This window comes from Nannospalax galili, unplaced genomic scaffold (assembly GCF_000622305.1).
Source record: "Nannospalax galili isolate Female #2095 unplaced genomic scaffold, S.galili_v1.0 scaffold747, whole genome shotgun sequence".
Lineage (NCBI taxonomy): Eukaryota > Metazoa > Chordata > Mammalia > Rodentia > Spalacidae > Nannospalax > Nannospalax galili.
In genome coordinates, this window is record NW_008357686.1 from 2,191,650 (window position 1) to 2,207,360 (window position 15,711).

At 42.9% G+C, this 15,711-nt stretch overlaps 1 protein-coding gene across 1 annotated transcript; it reads left to right on the forward strand.

The window, feature by feature from the left end:
• Positions 1-9,656: 9,656 nt before the first annotated feature.
• Slc7a3 (solute carrier family 7 member 3) lies at positions 9,657-15,463 on the forward strand. Its single transcript, XM_008855593.3, has 13 exons — positions 9,657-9,905; positions 10,566-10,570; positions 10,932-11,326; positions 11,803-11,961; positions 12,141-12,318; positions 12,463-12,575; positions 12,699-12,921; positions 13,095-13,234; positions 13,333-13,435; positions 14,022-14,188; positions 14,380-14,546; positions 14,864-14,972; positions 15,113-15,463. Exons 3-13 carry the CDS (start codon positions 10,957-10,959, stop codon positions 15,241-15,243), a joined length of 1,860 nt encoding a protein of 619 aa, XP_008853815.1. The 5' UTR covers positions 9,657-9,905; positions 10,566-10,570; positions 10,932-10,956; the 3' UTR covers positions 15,244-15,463.
• Positions 15,464-15,711: the final 248 nt, after the last annotated feature.

Sequence of the window (15,711 nt, forward strand, 5' to 3'; positions counted from 1 at the left end):
AACTAGCAGTCATACTTATTCCCTATAAATTGAAAATAAATAAGGATTGACACAAAAGCCTGGTGATCTATTGTTGCCCCTATTTTGTCTTGGTGTTTTGGCAAGTCCAATAAGATTTAAAACAGAATTAAGAGGTATCAATGTTTGAAAAGAAAAGGCATTCTCCAGATGTAGAGGAAATTTCATGCAAAGAGGAGCAAATGATCTGTGGTACAAGGAGATATTTATTTGGGGTCTTCAAAATTGAAATTCTAAGGGTGCACAGATTTCAGTAGAAACTAGAATGTTATCCCAGTAGGGACATTTAGAGAATCCATTTAAGGAAGTTTTCCTTTTGTTGTTGTTGTCATTGTCATTGTTGAGACATGGTCTCCCTGTAGCCCCAGATGGCCTGGAACTTGTTATGTGGACCAGGATGGCCTTGATTTCACAGAGATCTGTCTGCCTTTGCCTCCTGAGTGCTGGGATTAAGGCATGTGCGACCACATTCTAGCAAACTCAGGAATGGGCTGCATAGATTGTCAAGAATTATGATTGTTGGATGCTCAAGATAGCTTAGCAGGTAAAGGCACTTTGCCACCAAACCTGATGACCTGAGTTTGATCGCTAGTATTCACATAGTGGAAGAAGAGAACAAACTACTACAAATTGTCCTCTGATCTCCACATTCATGCTATGCCAGATGCATATGTACATAAACATACATATACACATAAATGAATAAATATCATAAATTTTAAAAACAAATTGATTGTAGGACAAATTTTCTTCTTTTTAAAAAGTGTGTGTGTGTGTGTGTGTGTGTGTGTGTGTGTGTGTGTTTGTGCATTCTTTGTTTGTTTTTGGGTTGATTCTTTCCTTTTATCATAGGTTCCAGGGATAGAACTCAGGTTATCAGGCTTTCATGTCAATGGGCTTTATTAACTGAGTCATCTCACTTGGCCCTAAATTTAGTTCTATAGCTTATTGGTTCATTGTAGACCAGGTCACATCATACTACTGTTGTAGGAAGGAGATTAGTTAAAACAATCCTTGGAATGTTTCTTTGCAGCAAATGATTTCTTTTGGCAAGTCAGCAAGTTTACAAAGTCAGTACTACAGTACAAGATGGAGTCTGGATCACAAACTTGAGTTAGGGCTGTCATCTTTATTTCACAAAGTATGCAAAAATCAGTATCTTATACATCCTAAATATGTAGTTAGAATATACAGTGAAGTACACCCTACTCATGATATTAAGAAATGTACATAACATTTAAAAATGAACTCAATGAAAACTATGTATGACTTAAAAACTACAAAACTGAGGAATATAAAATGACTTTAATGAAGAAGCATTTTGTTTCTGGATAAAAACTTGATATATGTATACTCTTTTAAAATGAATTGATGATTTCATTCAGAGACTTAACAAAACTTCTTGTAATGAAAGCAGTCAGTTTTGCTGTAAGCCAACATACGCAGTTCTAAAAATCATCCAGCTGTTCAAAATTACGTAATTTAAAATCACAGGGTTTATGGATGAGATGGGGTTAGAGAAATTGCACTAAGAATCTTTGTCAGTGACTCAGCAGCCATTGATCGCTTGTAGATGTTTGTATAGAAGGGAGACCTTGTGAAATTTACCCCATCTATGTTGGCATGTCAATTGATGTTATTATGCGGGTCTTGTTTAGGCAATCATACTGTGGAGATTTCATGGGTGCAGCTTCCCTGTCATGTCTAGAAGACACTATCTCGCAGCACGTGTCCTGGTCCCCTGGCTCTTACAATCTTTCCTTTCCCTTTTCCGTGATGTTCCCTGAGCCTTGTAGGGGTTGCATTATGGAAGTATCAGTTGGTGTTTGGCACACCAACGTCACGTATCCTCACATTTTTGCCAGTTATGGATCTCTATAATAGTGCCCATCTGTTGCAAAAAGAAGCTTCTTTATGAGGGTGAGAACTACACTTATATATGGATATAGGGATAACTGTTTAGAATATACGTAAAAATTATATTGGTTCAGAAAGTGGAAGGAGTAACTCTGATAGGTTATCCAATCCCAAGTGGCCAGCCCTAAATACATACGAGCACCAATGGGCTCAGTAGGTTTACACACACACACACACACACACACACACACACACAAACACACACGTGTGTATATGTACATTTGGGGGATCCTGCTATCTATATTTGTGCTCATTGACTCAACTCGTTCTTTGTGTATTTCATATACAACATCTTAATCATCTTTATACCCCCTTACCCATCTGCACCTTCCCATACCCTCCCACTGGATTTCATGCATTCTGTCATTTATGTTAAGGCCTATTGAGTCAAGTTAGTGTTCGCTGACAACCCTCCATGCAAGTTCATCCCCTGGGGTCTAGTCAGTCTATACAGAGTCACTCCCTTAAAGAGGATCAGGAAGGTGCATGACCATATGGAAATAGAGTCCTACAGGGTCCTGAGACTCTGCTCATATGAACTTACAGCAATGGTGTCAGCATGCACAAGACCCATGCAAATTCAAGCAGACAAAAACCCAGCATAAAACTGGGGAAATGGACAGCAAGCCTCAATCTTAGCCAAAGAATTATTGGCTGATTACTACTGGGTCAACTTAGTCTTTTAAATGTGTAGTGCTCCACAGTATAGATAGCACATAATTTGTTTATTGCATTTCATACTTACACACATGCATATGACTTCCAGTTTCTTTTCACATCACAATATTTTTCTTCCTAATAATAAGTAAAATGGTGCATGTTTACAGAGTACAATGTAATATTCAATATGTGTACACATCATATAATGTTCAAATCAAAATAAGCATGTCTGTCTCTTCAAATATCATTTCTTTGAGGGAAAACATACAAAATCTTTTATTTTAGCTTTTCTGAAATATGTCATACAATACATCATTATCTATAATCACCATGCTGTGCAACAACACGGAAGAACTTATTTCTACCTACCTATAGCTGAGTAACAATGAATGTAACCATTCTTCTGTGTGTGTGCTGGGGATTGAACCCAGGACCCTGAGCATGTTAAACACGCACTCTGACATAAGCTCCACTCCTAGGGGTGTGTGTGTGTGTGTGTGTGTGTGTGTGTGTGTGTGTGTTTAGAATGTGGGCACTAATTGGCAACCACTATTCTATTCTCAATGTCTATGAAATCAAGTTGTTTTGATTCCACATATGAGTGAAATCATGCACTGCTTGTGTTTTTTTGCCTGGCTTATTTCACTTTATGTAATGTCTTCTAGCTCCTTCCATGTTATTACAAATGACAGGATTTCCTCTTGTTTCGTAGCTGAACAATATTCCATTGTGACTCTGTGTGTGTGTGTGTGTTACTCCTTAGTTGATGGACACAGTTTGAGTGCATTTTTGGGTCTTGTGAACAGCCAGCACATTATTTTAATAACTGTTGCTTTTGCCATGTTTCAACATTTGTTAAGGCAAGATTTGATATTTTTGTAAAGTAGTCCAAGTATTGTAATTTTCAAAATGAAACATGTCATGATCAATTCTGCTATAATGCTTAATTTGAAGCTGTAAAATTGTTCTAAGATCACTGATATGTCAGGTGACAATAGGAACAGAATGCGAATTTTGCTTTGCTTGTGAGCAATGTTCAATTTTGATCACTGAAAATAATAGGTAAATGTATGTGATGTTAGTCTGTCCCATCATTTGTCATGCTAAATTTGACCACTGGTTATAATGGTTTTTACTGGATCACTAGAAGCTGGGAATATTGTTTGGTGGTAAAGCATGTGCTTAGCATGTATAAGGCCTTTGATTCCACCCCCAGCACAAAAAAATTAATAAGGAAATCACTGAATCTCTCCATTGTAAAGCTTCAGCTGTAAGCAGAATTTCAGTGCCTACGACATTGTTCCCGGTGTTTTATTTTTTAAGAGACAGGGTCTTACTATATAGCTCTTGTTGGTCTGGAACTCTCATGTAGACCAGGCTGGCCTAGAACTCATAGAGATCTGCCTGCTTCTGCCTTTCAAGTGCTGGAATTAAAGGTGTGCACCAGCAAGCCCAGCATTATTATAACCCCTGGTATTATAATACTGCTGAATTTGCTATGCTGTATGGTACAAGAGACTTTGAGAAGTGATTAATGTTACCAATAAGTGGACCTTAAAATAGGAAGATTGTCTTCTTGGATGTCATCATATGAGACCTTAAGTCGAAGCATGATGGCAGAATATGATAAGAGAGTGGTAGAGCCCATGGTAAGTATGCACAAGGCCTTGAATTCCATCTCCAGCTCCCTTCTCCCCCAAGAAAGCAGAAGAATCTGAAACACAGTGACTCTAAGATCGAGTGGATCATGTGGTCAAGGAACCAGGAATCTCAGTCCCACAACTGTAGGGACCAGGGACTTAAATTAGGAAAACTATTAGAAGGGGCTTGAGGTGGTTTCCTCAGCAAAGCATTTAAGAAGCAATGAGTACCTGAAGATGACTACATCTGATTTCAGTCCTCTGACATGCTGAGGAGTTGAGCCACACAATGTCACTTCCAATCTACACAAAGTGTTAGATAAATTTGTGGTTTTAAGCAGGTAAGTTTGAAGTTAATTTTACTGACAGAAATAGAAAACTGAAACATGTAACTTCCCCTTTGCAATTAATATCTAATTTGCAGGGTGATGCTTTGAGATCATGTGAATATTGGGATTCTCAACACCTAAAGATTGCCTATTGATTTCCTTTGCCTCAATCAATTATGACTTTGATGGTTTTCTTTCTCACCTGAATTATTTATTTCATTTCTAGCTTTACTGAGGTAGAATTGGCAAATACAAACCATATATATATATATATTTAAGGTGTACAAAGTGATCCTTTGATATATGCATATGCTGTAATGATGACCAAAATGAAGTCAATTAGCATGATAATATAAAAACACAGCCTCAAAGGAGGTAAGCAATAGTTTATCCTGGAGCCAAATATGAGTAACCATGGCCCAGGAACACAGATTTAGGTTTTAACACAAATTCCTTGCTTCAATGTGGTAATAGTTTCATGAAGGTTTTTATAGTAACAGAATAAGGACCTTTAAACAACCAACACACTTTTCAAATACATCGGTGGGTATATCAGGTAGATGGGGTATAGCAAAGCCAGTACATTTCTACTATAGGCCTCAAATTCAATCTGATGATACTCTTTGCTTTTGGATTGGTGGAAGCTAGGGGTCTGTGCATATATTCCAAAAGGATTTGTCGAATAGTCAAAAGATATTAAGTCATACACAGAGATGGGCAATAAATGGCTATTTTAAGGGGTTAAGATAGCCCAAGATAATTTGATTTTGGACCTCAACATGTTAACTTCTTCACAATCACTGAAATACTAGTCAATCAATTAGCCTTAAGAGAATGTTCAATGTGCGTTTGGCTTCTTTCTAGGAACACGTTAATCACAAACCATGTTTGGCAGTGTGTGTGTGTGTGTGTGTGTGTGTGTGTGATAAGAACTCTACTTTTTCTTTTCATCTGTTATGATGAGACTGTTTAAGAGCTACTCAGCAAATTTCAAGTATACACAGATACATGCAGTGTTATTAACTGTTTCAGGTATAACACAGTATTACCACCTATAGTCACCATGTCATGCTTTAAACCTCCACATTCATCCTGCATAACTGAAATATGGTAGGATTTGATCAACACTGAAAGGAGGTTTATAAACCTCCTGGAAGGCAAGAAGATATTCTAAAGAGACACTTGTGCCCCTTCCCTTTGGTTATCAGACTACTGAGACAATGGACCCCAAGGAATTGGGAATTTCCCCAGGAGTCTCATGCTGGGGAAGGAAAAGGCTGGGACCCTGGGGTCAGCCAGTGGGGGAGCTTGTCTTTCTGGAAGAGATTTCACACAGTTCTGACAACTTGTCAGACCATCTTGCAAGAGAGACTGAAGCTGAAACCATGATGATGGACTGGACCACACCTTGAGCAGAACTGCTTATTTATGGCTGCTGCCCTCGATTTAAACTTAAACCTCATGTCAGTACTCTGAAGATTGTGTGTGTGTGTGTGTGTGTGTGTGTGTGTGTGTGTGTGTGGCAGGTGTGTGTGGCAGGTGTCACCGGACCTTGTTTATCTGTTTCTCTTCCCTGTGTGGCCACACTGAATAAATCTCCTTCCTCTGCTTTTCACTGTTACTTGTCTCTTTAGCTGTTTTACTGAGGACTTGTAGCCTAGTACAGCTTATGGGGTTTCCAGGATCCAGGCTTTGACCCTAAAATCTCTGGTAAGTGCTGGAGTGAGGGTATTTAGAGGAAATGGGGAATTACTGGGAATGGGCAGAGGGTTTCTTTGGGGGTGATGAAACCCTATTGAACTGTACACTTAAAGAGTGATTTTACTGGGCATGGTGGTCCACACTTTAAATCCCAGCACAGAGGTAGAGGCAGGAGGATCTCTGTGAGTTTGAGGTCAGCCTGGTCTACATAGCAGATTCCAGGTCAGCCAGAGCTACATGGTGAGACCCTGTCTCAAAAATAAATAAATAAGGGCTGGAGAAATGGCTCAGCAGTTAAGAGCACTGATTGCTCTTGCAGAAGACCCAGGTTTGAATTCTAGCACCCACATGATGGCTAACATCCATCTGTAAGTTTAGTTCCAGGGAATCCGACACCCTCTTCTGACCTCCTTGGGCACTGCATGACACAGGTGCACATACATACATGCAGGTGTAACACTCATGCACATAAAAAATAAATAAAAGTTCTTTTAAAAATGAATGAATGAATGAATAAATCAATCAATAAATGGTGAATTTTGCCAAGGCTGAGATGGTAGAACAAGCAGGAGGATGAGGAGTTCAAGGTCATTTTCAGCTACATAGAGAGTTCCAGGCCAACCTAGGCTACATGGGGAGACCCTGTCTCAAAAACCTGAAAATGAAACAAAAGGATTACTTTTGACAGACCCAGTGGTTGTGCATGCTTGTAATCTTACTACATGGAAGATGGAGGCAGGAAGATAAAAAGTTATAGTCCAATCTGGGTTACATGAGACCATGTTTCAACAAAAGGTGAATATGGCATATGGATTTTCTCTCTGTGATATCATAATTTGTAATAAATTATATATTATATTATAGTATAGTATATTATAGTATATTATATTATAGTATATTTATTATATCTTTGGCCAATTTCCTGGCACCCAGTTCCTTAAATCCTTGGAATCTCCAAAGTGATGTGTCTTTTTGTATGCTAATAATGACTGCTGGCTGGGGGTTCCTGAATAGCTTCCGGATGGGGGCTGGTTGCCAGGGGAACCAACTTGTGATTTGAAGGGTTTCAAGAAGTATTGTTTATCTATTGGCTAATACGTTTAAGATACTTGTTATTCCAAGAGGGAAGTATTTGTTCATTATCCAACCTTATTTTTTCAGTGCTTTCTAACAAACTCTGTGCTTGGTGTGAAGGCCTTTACTTACCCCTGGCTTCCTGCATCTATGTAGATCCACAACTCAGCCATCCCACATTCCTCAAGCTCGGTTTAAACCCTTCCCAACCTTTCTCCCCAATTCTTTACAAATGAAGAAGCGCTCTTCATTCATTCCAGTCTGTACTCACTTCTTTGTCTGAACATTTATCAGTTTGCCAATTATAGTCGAATCAATCACCGAGTTTAAGCAGCCAAATCATTATTATATACACTAATATATTATTCTGAATCTGTATCAAAATTTTATTGAGTATTCTCATGAGCCAGATAGGAAAACTTGACTTCATAATCTCACTTAAACATCACAACAATCTGTGAAAGACATTTATTCTATCTAGGGATGCTAATTTGCTCAAGGCCACAGTGACTAAATTGGGAATTAAACATAGTTGTAATTCCAAACACTGCACTCTTGAATTTTATTAATGCTGTTTCAATTGCATTGTAGAGCTTTTCTTTCCCTAATTAGATTATTAAGACTAGGAGTGAATGTGGTTGGTCTTTCCCTTACTGAGTAGGAATGGAACTCAGGGCCTCAAGCATTGAAAGCAAGCACTCTACCACTGAGCTATATCCCCAGCCCAAGGATTTTATATTTTGTTTCTTTTGTAGACTCTTGGTTGTTAAACCAGCTATTCTGCAAGTGTATACTTTTTGCCTGTTTGTGGTACTGGGGTGAACTAAGGATGTCATGCATGCCAGCTGGGCAAGTGCTCCACCACTAGCCATTTCCCTAGCCTGATACATATTTATTGAATGTCTAAGAGATTCTTCATCTACCTGAAAATACCAATTACTTCAAAAAACGACTTATAGCTGGGATTTGTGGCACAGGTTTATAATCCCAGCATTTGGGAAATTGAAGTTTTCAGGAATGTTAGTTTAAGGCTAGCCTGGGATACATAGTTCTGGGCAAGATTGGACTACATAGAGAGACTCTCAAAAAGGATTGTGATGCTAGATTCATGGTTACACATTCAAAATGGATCATTAAAGAAAACAATATATTTGAGGCTATCCTTGCCTGCCAAGATGACTTAGTGGAAGAGAAACACACCTTCACAACTCTTGTTGCCCCCTTTATCTTTTGAGAAAGAACTGATGGAGCCACAAGGATCATTTTTAGATTCTTCAAGTCCTCTTCTGCTTTCTAGAAGCTTCTGGCTTAAAAGGGCCTATCTCTTGGCTTGTGCTTCTTTCTGTTTGCTTTGGCTTGTAGCCACACTTCCTCTTTTTTGTGCATTTGAATGAGGTATACCTAGGGAGCCACACTTTACAATTCAACAAGCAACAGGCCTGGTTTTATCACGAGGTTGGCTCAACAATAATTATGATGTGGTGTCACAGCTCAGTTTCAGCTTAGTTATCAGTAAAATAGAATTAAAGGGGTGGGGCTGTAACTCATTGGTAGCGTCTTAGCACTGGGGAGGCCAACAGGATTGATCCCCATCACCACTGTAAGTTTTAAAAGTTTCTCTCCCTCAGTATTTCTGCATTTATAATTTCATATTTAATACTGATAGATACCTGGAAATGCATTACAAATACATCATGGCCTATAAATCTACATGGGATTAATTATCTGTGTACAGGTGGTTTCAAATCGCCTTATACCCTCTCACTGTCTACATTAGAAACATAGTGGATGGTGAGGGCTGAGTGGCAGTCAGATGGCTCTTCATAGTCTTGCATGGTCCTTCCGGAAAATTTTCATTTAGACAAGAAATCTAAGGAAGACAGAGTGAGACAGAAACTGGATGCTATTTGCCCCTCCATCCTTCACACACACGTAATTCCCTTTATCCTTTACTCTTCTCCCCAAAGCCGCCTATTCTAACCAATTTGGCACAAAGGTAGAAAATCCCATGGGGTCTGTGGCCAGGAAGCCTTTTATTGTCCTCTGACTTCCAGAGAGGCAAATGGGAAAAGCTACCCAACCCCCTTTCTCGCTCCCCAGCTCGCCAGGCTTGATGCCCTTTCTCGCTCCCCAGCGCGATAAGCTTGATGTTTATGCGGCTGGGAAGCAGTCTCGGGCGAAACGCTGTCCCTGCTGTAAAGCCGAGAGAGAGAGAGAGAGAGAGAGAGAGAGAGAGAGAGAGAGAGAGAGAGAGAGGAGATATGGGGAGATATGGTCTGAGAAGAAACAGGGAGGGAGGGAGGGAGGGAGACCGCGCGTGAGCATGTGTGTATGTGTATTGTGCTGTGTGTTATGTGTAGGGAGGAGGGTTGGGGGTGGGATCCCATGACGTTACTGGCTCCGCCTCCTGGTGAATATAAGGGATGCTTGACGCGCAAAGACCCCAAGCAGCAGTATTGAAGCCTGAGCGGCGCAAGTCTGCAAGACCCAACCCAACTCGACTGAAGTCAGCCTCGCCGAACCGGATCTGAGAATCCTGGCTCTCTGGGCTTGCCTCAGCTCTTTGGTAAGCTTTCGGGGTCGACACGTGTGTCGGAGGAGGGACGGTGAGGGTCCTCTCATACCTAGGATTCTCAGGCAACCATGGCATGCAGTTGCATCAGCGCGGCTGTGACCTGTTGCTGGCAAGACCCCTGCCCAGGAGCCAGGGCTCCCATCTTCAGCCCAGCTCCAGATCGTTTCTAGATGGGACCGTAAAAATCTAGGCGCTGAGTCGGGGGCCACCGCACGGGACCCCTTATTTGTGGAGAGGCAAGTGCAAGCGATCTTGGGCTGTTCAGGGGCCCCTCTAAGGAGCATCGCCAGATTTCAGATACCGTAGCCCCGCCTCACTGTTGATGCTCTCAGGTCAGCCTAGTGGGGCGGGAGGAAATGGGGGAACGTTGCTTTCTCCCCGGGGCGAAGGAAGGCAGTGCAGTGGAGCGGGGTGGGCTTGGCGAGGAGGGATGAGATTGAGGCAGTGCTCCCTTTTAATCTGTAGTGAGGTCTGTCCCCTCTTTCAGCTGGTCCCGTAGGTAGCCTTACCTCTTTGAATCCCACCCGGTGCGCACTGAAGGGAATGCGGGTATTGGGTACAGAGAAGGGGCTCTCCCAGAGTTGTCATGAGTTGTTCTGCTTAATTCCCAAGGAGTCACAGGCCAGGAAACAGACGCTTTAGGTTTCTGGGATCCTGGGTTGGACTCTAGGATAAATCCCATAGATTCTTGGCTAAAGAAGAAACCTAAGGTTGTCTGAGCAGTGAACTACAGGGGCCTTTTACTTGCGGGTTCTGAAATTAGTCCTTCCCAAAGCCTCCTGCGGTACTCCCTACTTGCATATTGTAATTCACTTGCACATGAAGAAACTGATGTTAGAGGTAAAGTGGCTTGCTTTGTCTTTTCTCTCCACCCCCTTTTGTCCCCCTGAGCTTCTTCCCTTGCTGGAGTGGGTTTTGTAATTCACTTTTAGACCCCATGGATAATGAGCCCTTTTGTCATTTTTTTTTTTTTTTTTTTTTTTTTTTTTTTTAAAAAAAAAAAAAAAAAAAAAAAAAAACATCCTTTTCAGTTGCAACTAGAATGCTGTGGCAGGCACTTCGCAGATTTGGTCAAAAGCTGGTGCGGAGACGGATGTTGGAGCCTGGCATAGGGGAGACCCGCCTTGCCAGATGCCTGAGCACACTAGACTTAGTGGCCCTCGGTGTGGGCAGCACCCTGGGTGCGGGTGTGTATGTCCTGGCTGGTGAGGTGGCCAAAGATAAAGCAGGACCATCCATTGTGATCTGCTTTTTGGTGGCTGCTCTGTCTTCTGTGTTGGCTGGACTGTGCTATGCAGAGTTTGGTGCCCGGGTCCCCGGCTCTGGTTCTGCATATCTCTACAGCTATGTCACTGTGGGCGAACTCTGGGCCTTCACCACCGGCTGGAATCTCATCCTCTCCTATGTCATTGGTGAGTTAGATGGAGGAGGTGGGGCTGAGGGGCACAGCTAGCAAAAGGGCTATGGGCTGGGAGATCTGGGTGAGATGGTGAAGCTGAAATAGTCTTTATTATTCCCAGTATCTCAATATTCCTAGTTGTGTTGGTAGGGATGTGGGAGGGTTGAAGGTATGGGGCAGTTGTTTATTCATCTCTGTCTGGTATTCCTTTATTAAGATACTGGTTTGGATTTTTTAAAAAATTAAGAACAGGAGGTGGGCCTGGTGGTCCACACCTGTAATCACACCACTCAGGAGGCTGAAATAGGAGGATTATGAGTTTATTGAGTTTGAGGCCAACCTGGGCCTAAGCTACACAGGGGGGCCTCCAAAAAAAGGTAAGATGCCTTATAAGGGATCTGTGTGAGGCTGGTGTGGAGGAGGGAAGGAACTTGACCTCATATTTCTCCTGAGTGCTGGGATTACAGTTAAAAAAAATTGCTATACCAGGTACAGCCAGTGTGGCCCGGGCTTGGAGCTCTGCTTTTGACAACCTCATTGGGAACCACATCTCTCAGACTCTGAAAGGGACCATCTCACTGCATGTGCCCCGTGTCCTCGCAGAATACCCAGATTTCTTTGCTATGGGCCTTGTGTTGCTGCTCACTGGTGAGGCAAGGGGCAGGGTGGAATGATGAGGGCTTGGGCTTGGGAAGGGCTTGATGGACGTGGTAATGGTGAGGAGGAAAAGAAGCTGGGAAGGAAGGAGTCTGCCACATAGAGGCAGGAAAACCAAGCTTGAAGGCGAGGCATTCTTTCTCAGTGTCTTGAATGAATTTCTCCCATAGGATTGTTGGCTCTGGGAGCTAGTGAATCGGCTCTGGTTACCAAAGTGTTCACAGGGGTGAACCTTTTGGTTCTTGGGTTTGTCATCATCTCTGGCTTCATTAAGGGAGATTTGCACAACTGGAAGCTCACGGAAGAAGACTATAGTTTGACCATGAATGGACTCAACGACACTTATAGGTTAGAAAGCCACAGAGCTGGGAACATGATGGAGAGGAGGGGGATTTAGGATGGGAGTGGCGAACGACAGGCTGGGCATTCGAGAAAGCTACAGAGTTGGCTGAACATGCCCTTATCCTTTTTCTCTCCCTTCTTCCACTCTAGCTTGGGCCTTTTAGGCTCTGGAGGATTTGTGCCTTTTGGCTTTGAAGGGATTCTCCGTGGTGCTGCTACCTGTTTCTATGCATTTGTTGGTTTCGACTGTATTGCTACCACTGGTAACAGTCATGTCATCCTGTCTGGGCCTTGGGTGCAGTTGTGTGCTCATACAAATTGGGGGTGGTAGAGAAGCAACCCTGCTTCCCTGGTTCAGAACATTTGTGCCATGTGTTTACCCGCAGGGGAAGAGGCTCAGAATCCACAGCGGTCCATCCCCATGGGCATCGTGATCTCACTGTCCATCTGTTTTTTGGCATATTTTGGTGTGTCTTCAGCACTTACCCTCATGATGCCTTACTATCAGCTCCAGCCTGAGAGCCCTTTGCCTGAGGCATTTCTCCATGTTGGCTGGGCTCCTGCCCGCTACCTTGTAGCTGTTGGCTCCCTCTGTGCTCTTTCCACCAGGTCAGTGTTAAATGTTTGTTTTCCTCTGTGACTGGAGTCTCAGAGTATGGCCATTTTGTACCAGAGAGCGCCCCTTAGGAGGGCTGGAAAGGGGAGGTGGAGATGCTCTAACACACAGGCTCAGAACTGATACCTCAGTGAACTTATGTCACTCTGGACATTGCTTTCTCCAGCCTTTTGGGGTCTATGTTCCCCATGCCTCGGGTGATCTACGCCATGGCAGAGGATGGCCTCCTGTTCCGTGTCCTTGCTCGGGTCCACAGTGGCACACATACGCCCATTGTGGCCACTGTGGTCTCTGGTATTATTGCAGGTAAAAATCAAACCAAACCAAAGCCTTTTTGTTGTTTCTCCAACTCCTTTAACTTCACCTTTCCCTTCTCTCACTTCTTGCTCTACCTGCTGATTCAGCATTCATGGCATTCCTCTTTGAACTCACTGATCTTGTGGACCTCATGTCGATTGGGACCCTGCTTGCTTACTCCCTGGTGTCCATTTGTGTTCTCATCCTCAGGTGAGACTTATATTTGTATTTCTGGATGAGGCATTATGGAGACATGATCCTTCCTCTGTTTTCTGTCATCCCGACTTTCCTTGAACAATTTGGGTATCCTGCCTTGCCCAAAAGAGCTTCTACCTTTGTGTATGTGAGTGTGGGGGGTATACACATGGGTGTGAGTGTGTGTGTGTGTGTGTGTGTGTGCACGTGCGCACACACACACACATTTGGGTGTTTCTGCTCGTGTGTGGAGGTCAGAGGTTAGGTGTCCATCCGTATCCCACTCCTCATTATTTTTGGAGACACTATCTCTCACTGAACCTGGAGCTCACTGATTGGCCAGCTTGGAAGGCCAGTGAACTTCAGGAATCCTAGTCCTCCCACATTCCCCAGTACTGGGGTTACAGGATACACAATGCCTGGCTTTTACCTGAATGCTGGAGATCTCAACTCTGGTCCTCCTGCTTATGTGGTACACACTTCACAGGCTGAGTCATCTCCACAGCCTAAGCTTCTACCTTTAATGGTAATGAAGAAAGATGAGAGAAAGATGGTGAATGGTTGAGTTGCTCTCCAAACAGCTTCCTTACTCTTGCCACAGATATCAGCCTGACCAGGAGATGAAGACAGGAGAAGAGGAAATGGAATTGCAGGAGGAGAAGACACTTGAAGCAGAGACACTGACCCTCCAGGCACTATTTTGTCCAGTCAACTCCATCCCTAGCCCCCTTTCTGGCCAAGTTGTTTATGTTTGTTCTTCGCTGCTTGGTGAGCAGTGACTTTTTTTTTGGTGGTAGTGGGGGGGTGGTGGTTCTGAGTTCCATGAAGGGTAGACACGTGTATTTCATGGGTGAGAGAGGTCTAGTGAGAGGGTAACTTTCCTCGGAATGGGATGCCTTATATCTTAGCATATTGATCTCAAGAGTTAGTTTTGATATCTCTTATCTTGATTTTTGAAGCTCTACTACTGACTGTCCTTTGCCTGGTGCTGACCCAGTGGGCAATTCCACCGCTTTCTGGAGACCTGGTGTGGGTCACAGTGGTTGCGCTGATCCTGGTGCTCATTCTTGGAATTGCTGGGGTTATCTGGAGACAGCCACAGAACTGCTCTCCCCTTCACTTTAAGGTAAATGATGTCTCTTTCACCCCACCAACCCATCTCAAGAGAATTAGGCCTTGTAGCTTAATAACATTTACAGATATTCTTTAATTGGACACAAAAGAGAAAGTATCAGAGCTATTTAGGTCAAAGACTTATTTACTGATGCTCCTTAGTTCCTCAAGTTCTATATCTGGGAATCCACCATGTATATGATAAATGAGTGGCCACAGGAATCCAGAGCATGAGTCAGGGTTGAACTCTGCCTGTTCTGCCCTGACTAGGTTGAGGATCTCTTTCTAGGTCACCCTGTGGTATGTACAAAGATTTCTCTTGGTTTTCAGGTTCCTGTCGTGCCTTTACTCCCACTAGTGAGCATCTTCGTGAATGTTTACCTGATGATGCAAATGACAGCTGGTACTTGGGCCCGATTTGGGATCTGGATGCTGATTGGTAGGTGTCTACTTGAATAAGAGTAGCCTCTTAGGTGTCTTATTCCAACCCCTTTTCTTCTTAATCTCCAGCTGGAGACCTATTAAGCCTTAAAAGGCTACTCACTGCCTCCCCACCTCACAACTACCTTTCTCTACTAGGGTTTGCGATCTACTTTGGCTATGGAATCCAGCACAGTGTAGAAGAAGTTAAGAGTCATCGACCCTTACCCAAGACTAGGGCCCAAACTATAGACCTTGATCTCACCAGTTCCTGCATTCACTCCATTTGATGTAATCATACCTGAGTGCTGTCTGGTCTCCCTGCACAATAATGGAGACCCCACAGAAAGCTAGCCCTCCCATGTGATGTTGGGGAGGGATATTAATAGAACTCTGTACTTATTGTGGAGTGATGGATGTGTCTTTGCTGTTTCCCACTTATTTTTTACTTGTTTATTTTGAAATGGTCTCTGTAGTTGCTTCTTGGCTTTGAAAAAAAATTAAAGGAAAATGGGAAAAAAACTCTGTCCTGCTCTTTGCTTGTTAGAGATAATGTAAAAACCTCACTTTAAGGCTAGAGAGCCAAGAGAAGTGTCCTTTGTCTTTTCTGCAGCAACCACAAAACAATCTGCTGTACCTGGGTATGTTTCTGAGCTTGGGTTTGGAGAAGATAGAGAGAGCAGCCTAATCTCACACAATTAAAGAAACAACCATGAGATGTATTTTCCCCTTGTGACACTAAAGATTAGGCCCTGGAT

Bases quoted from the DNA above. Each gene is read 5' to 3' on its own strand.
- Slc7a3 (XM_008855593.3), top strand. From the start codon at position 10,957: ATGCTGTGGCAGGCACTTCGCAGATTTGGTCAAAAGCTGGTGCGGAGA. The intron at 13,436-14,021 runs GTGAGACTTATA...CTCTTGCCACAG, and splicing joins ATTTGTGTTCTCATCCTCAG to ATATCAGCCTGACCAGGAGA. The intron at 14,973-15,112 runs GTAGGTGTCTAC...TTTCTCTACTAG, and splicing joins TGGGATCTGGATGCTGATTG to GGTTTGCGATCTACTTTGGC.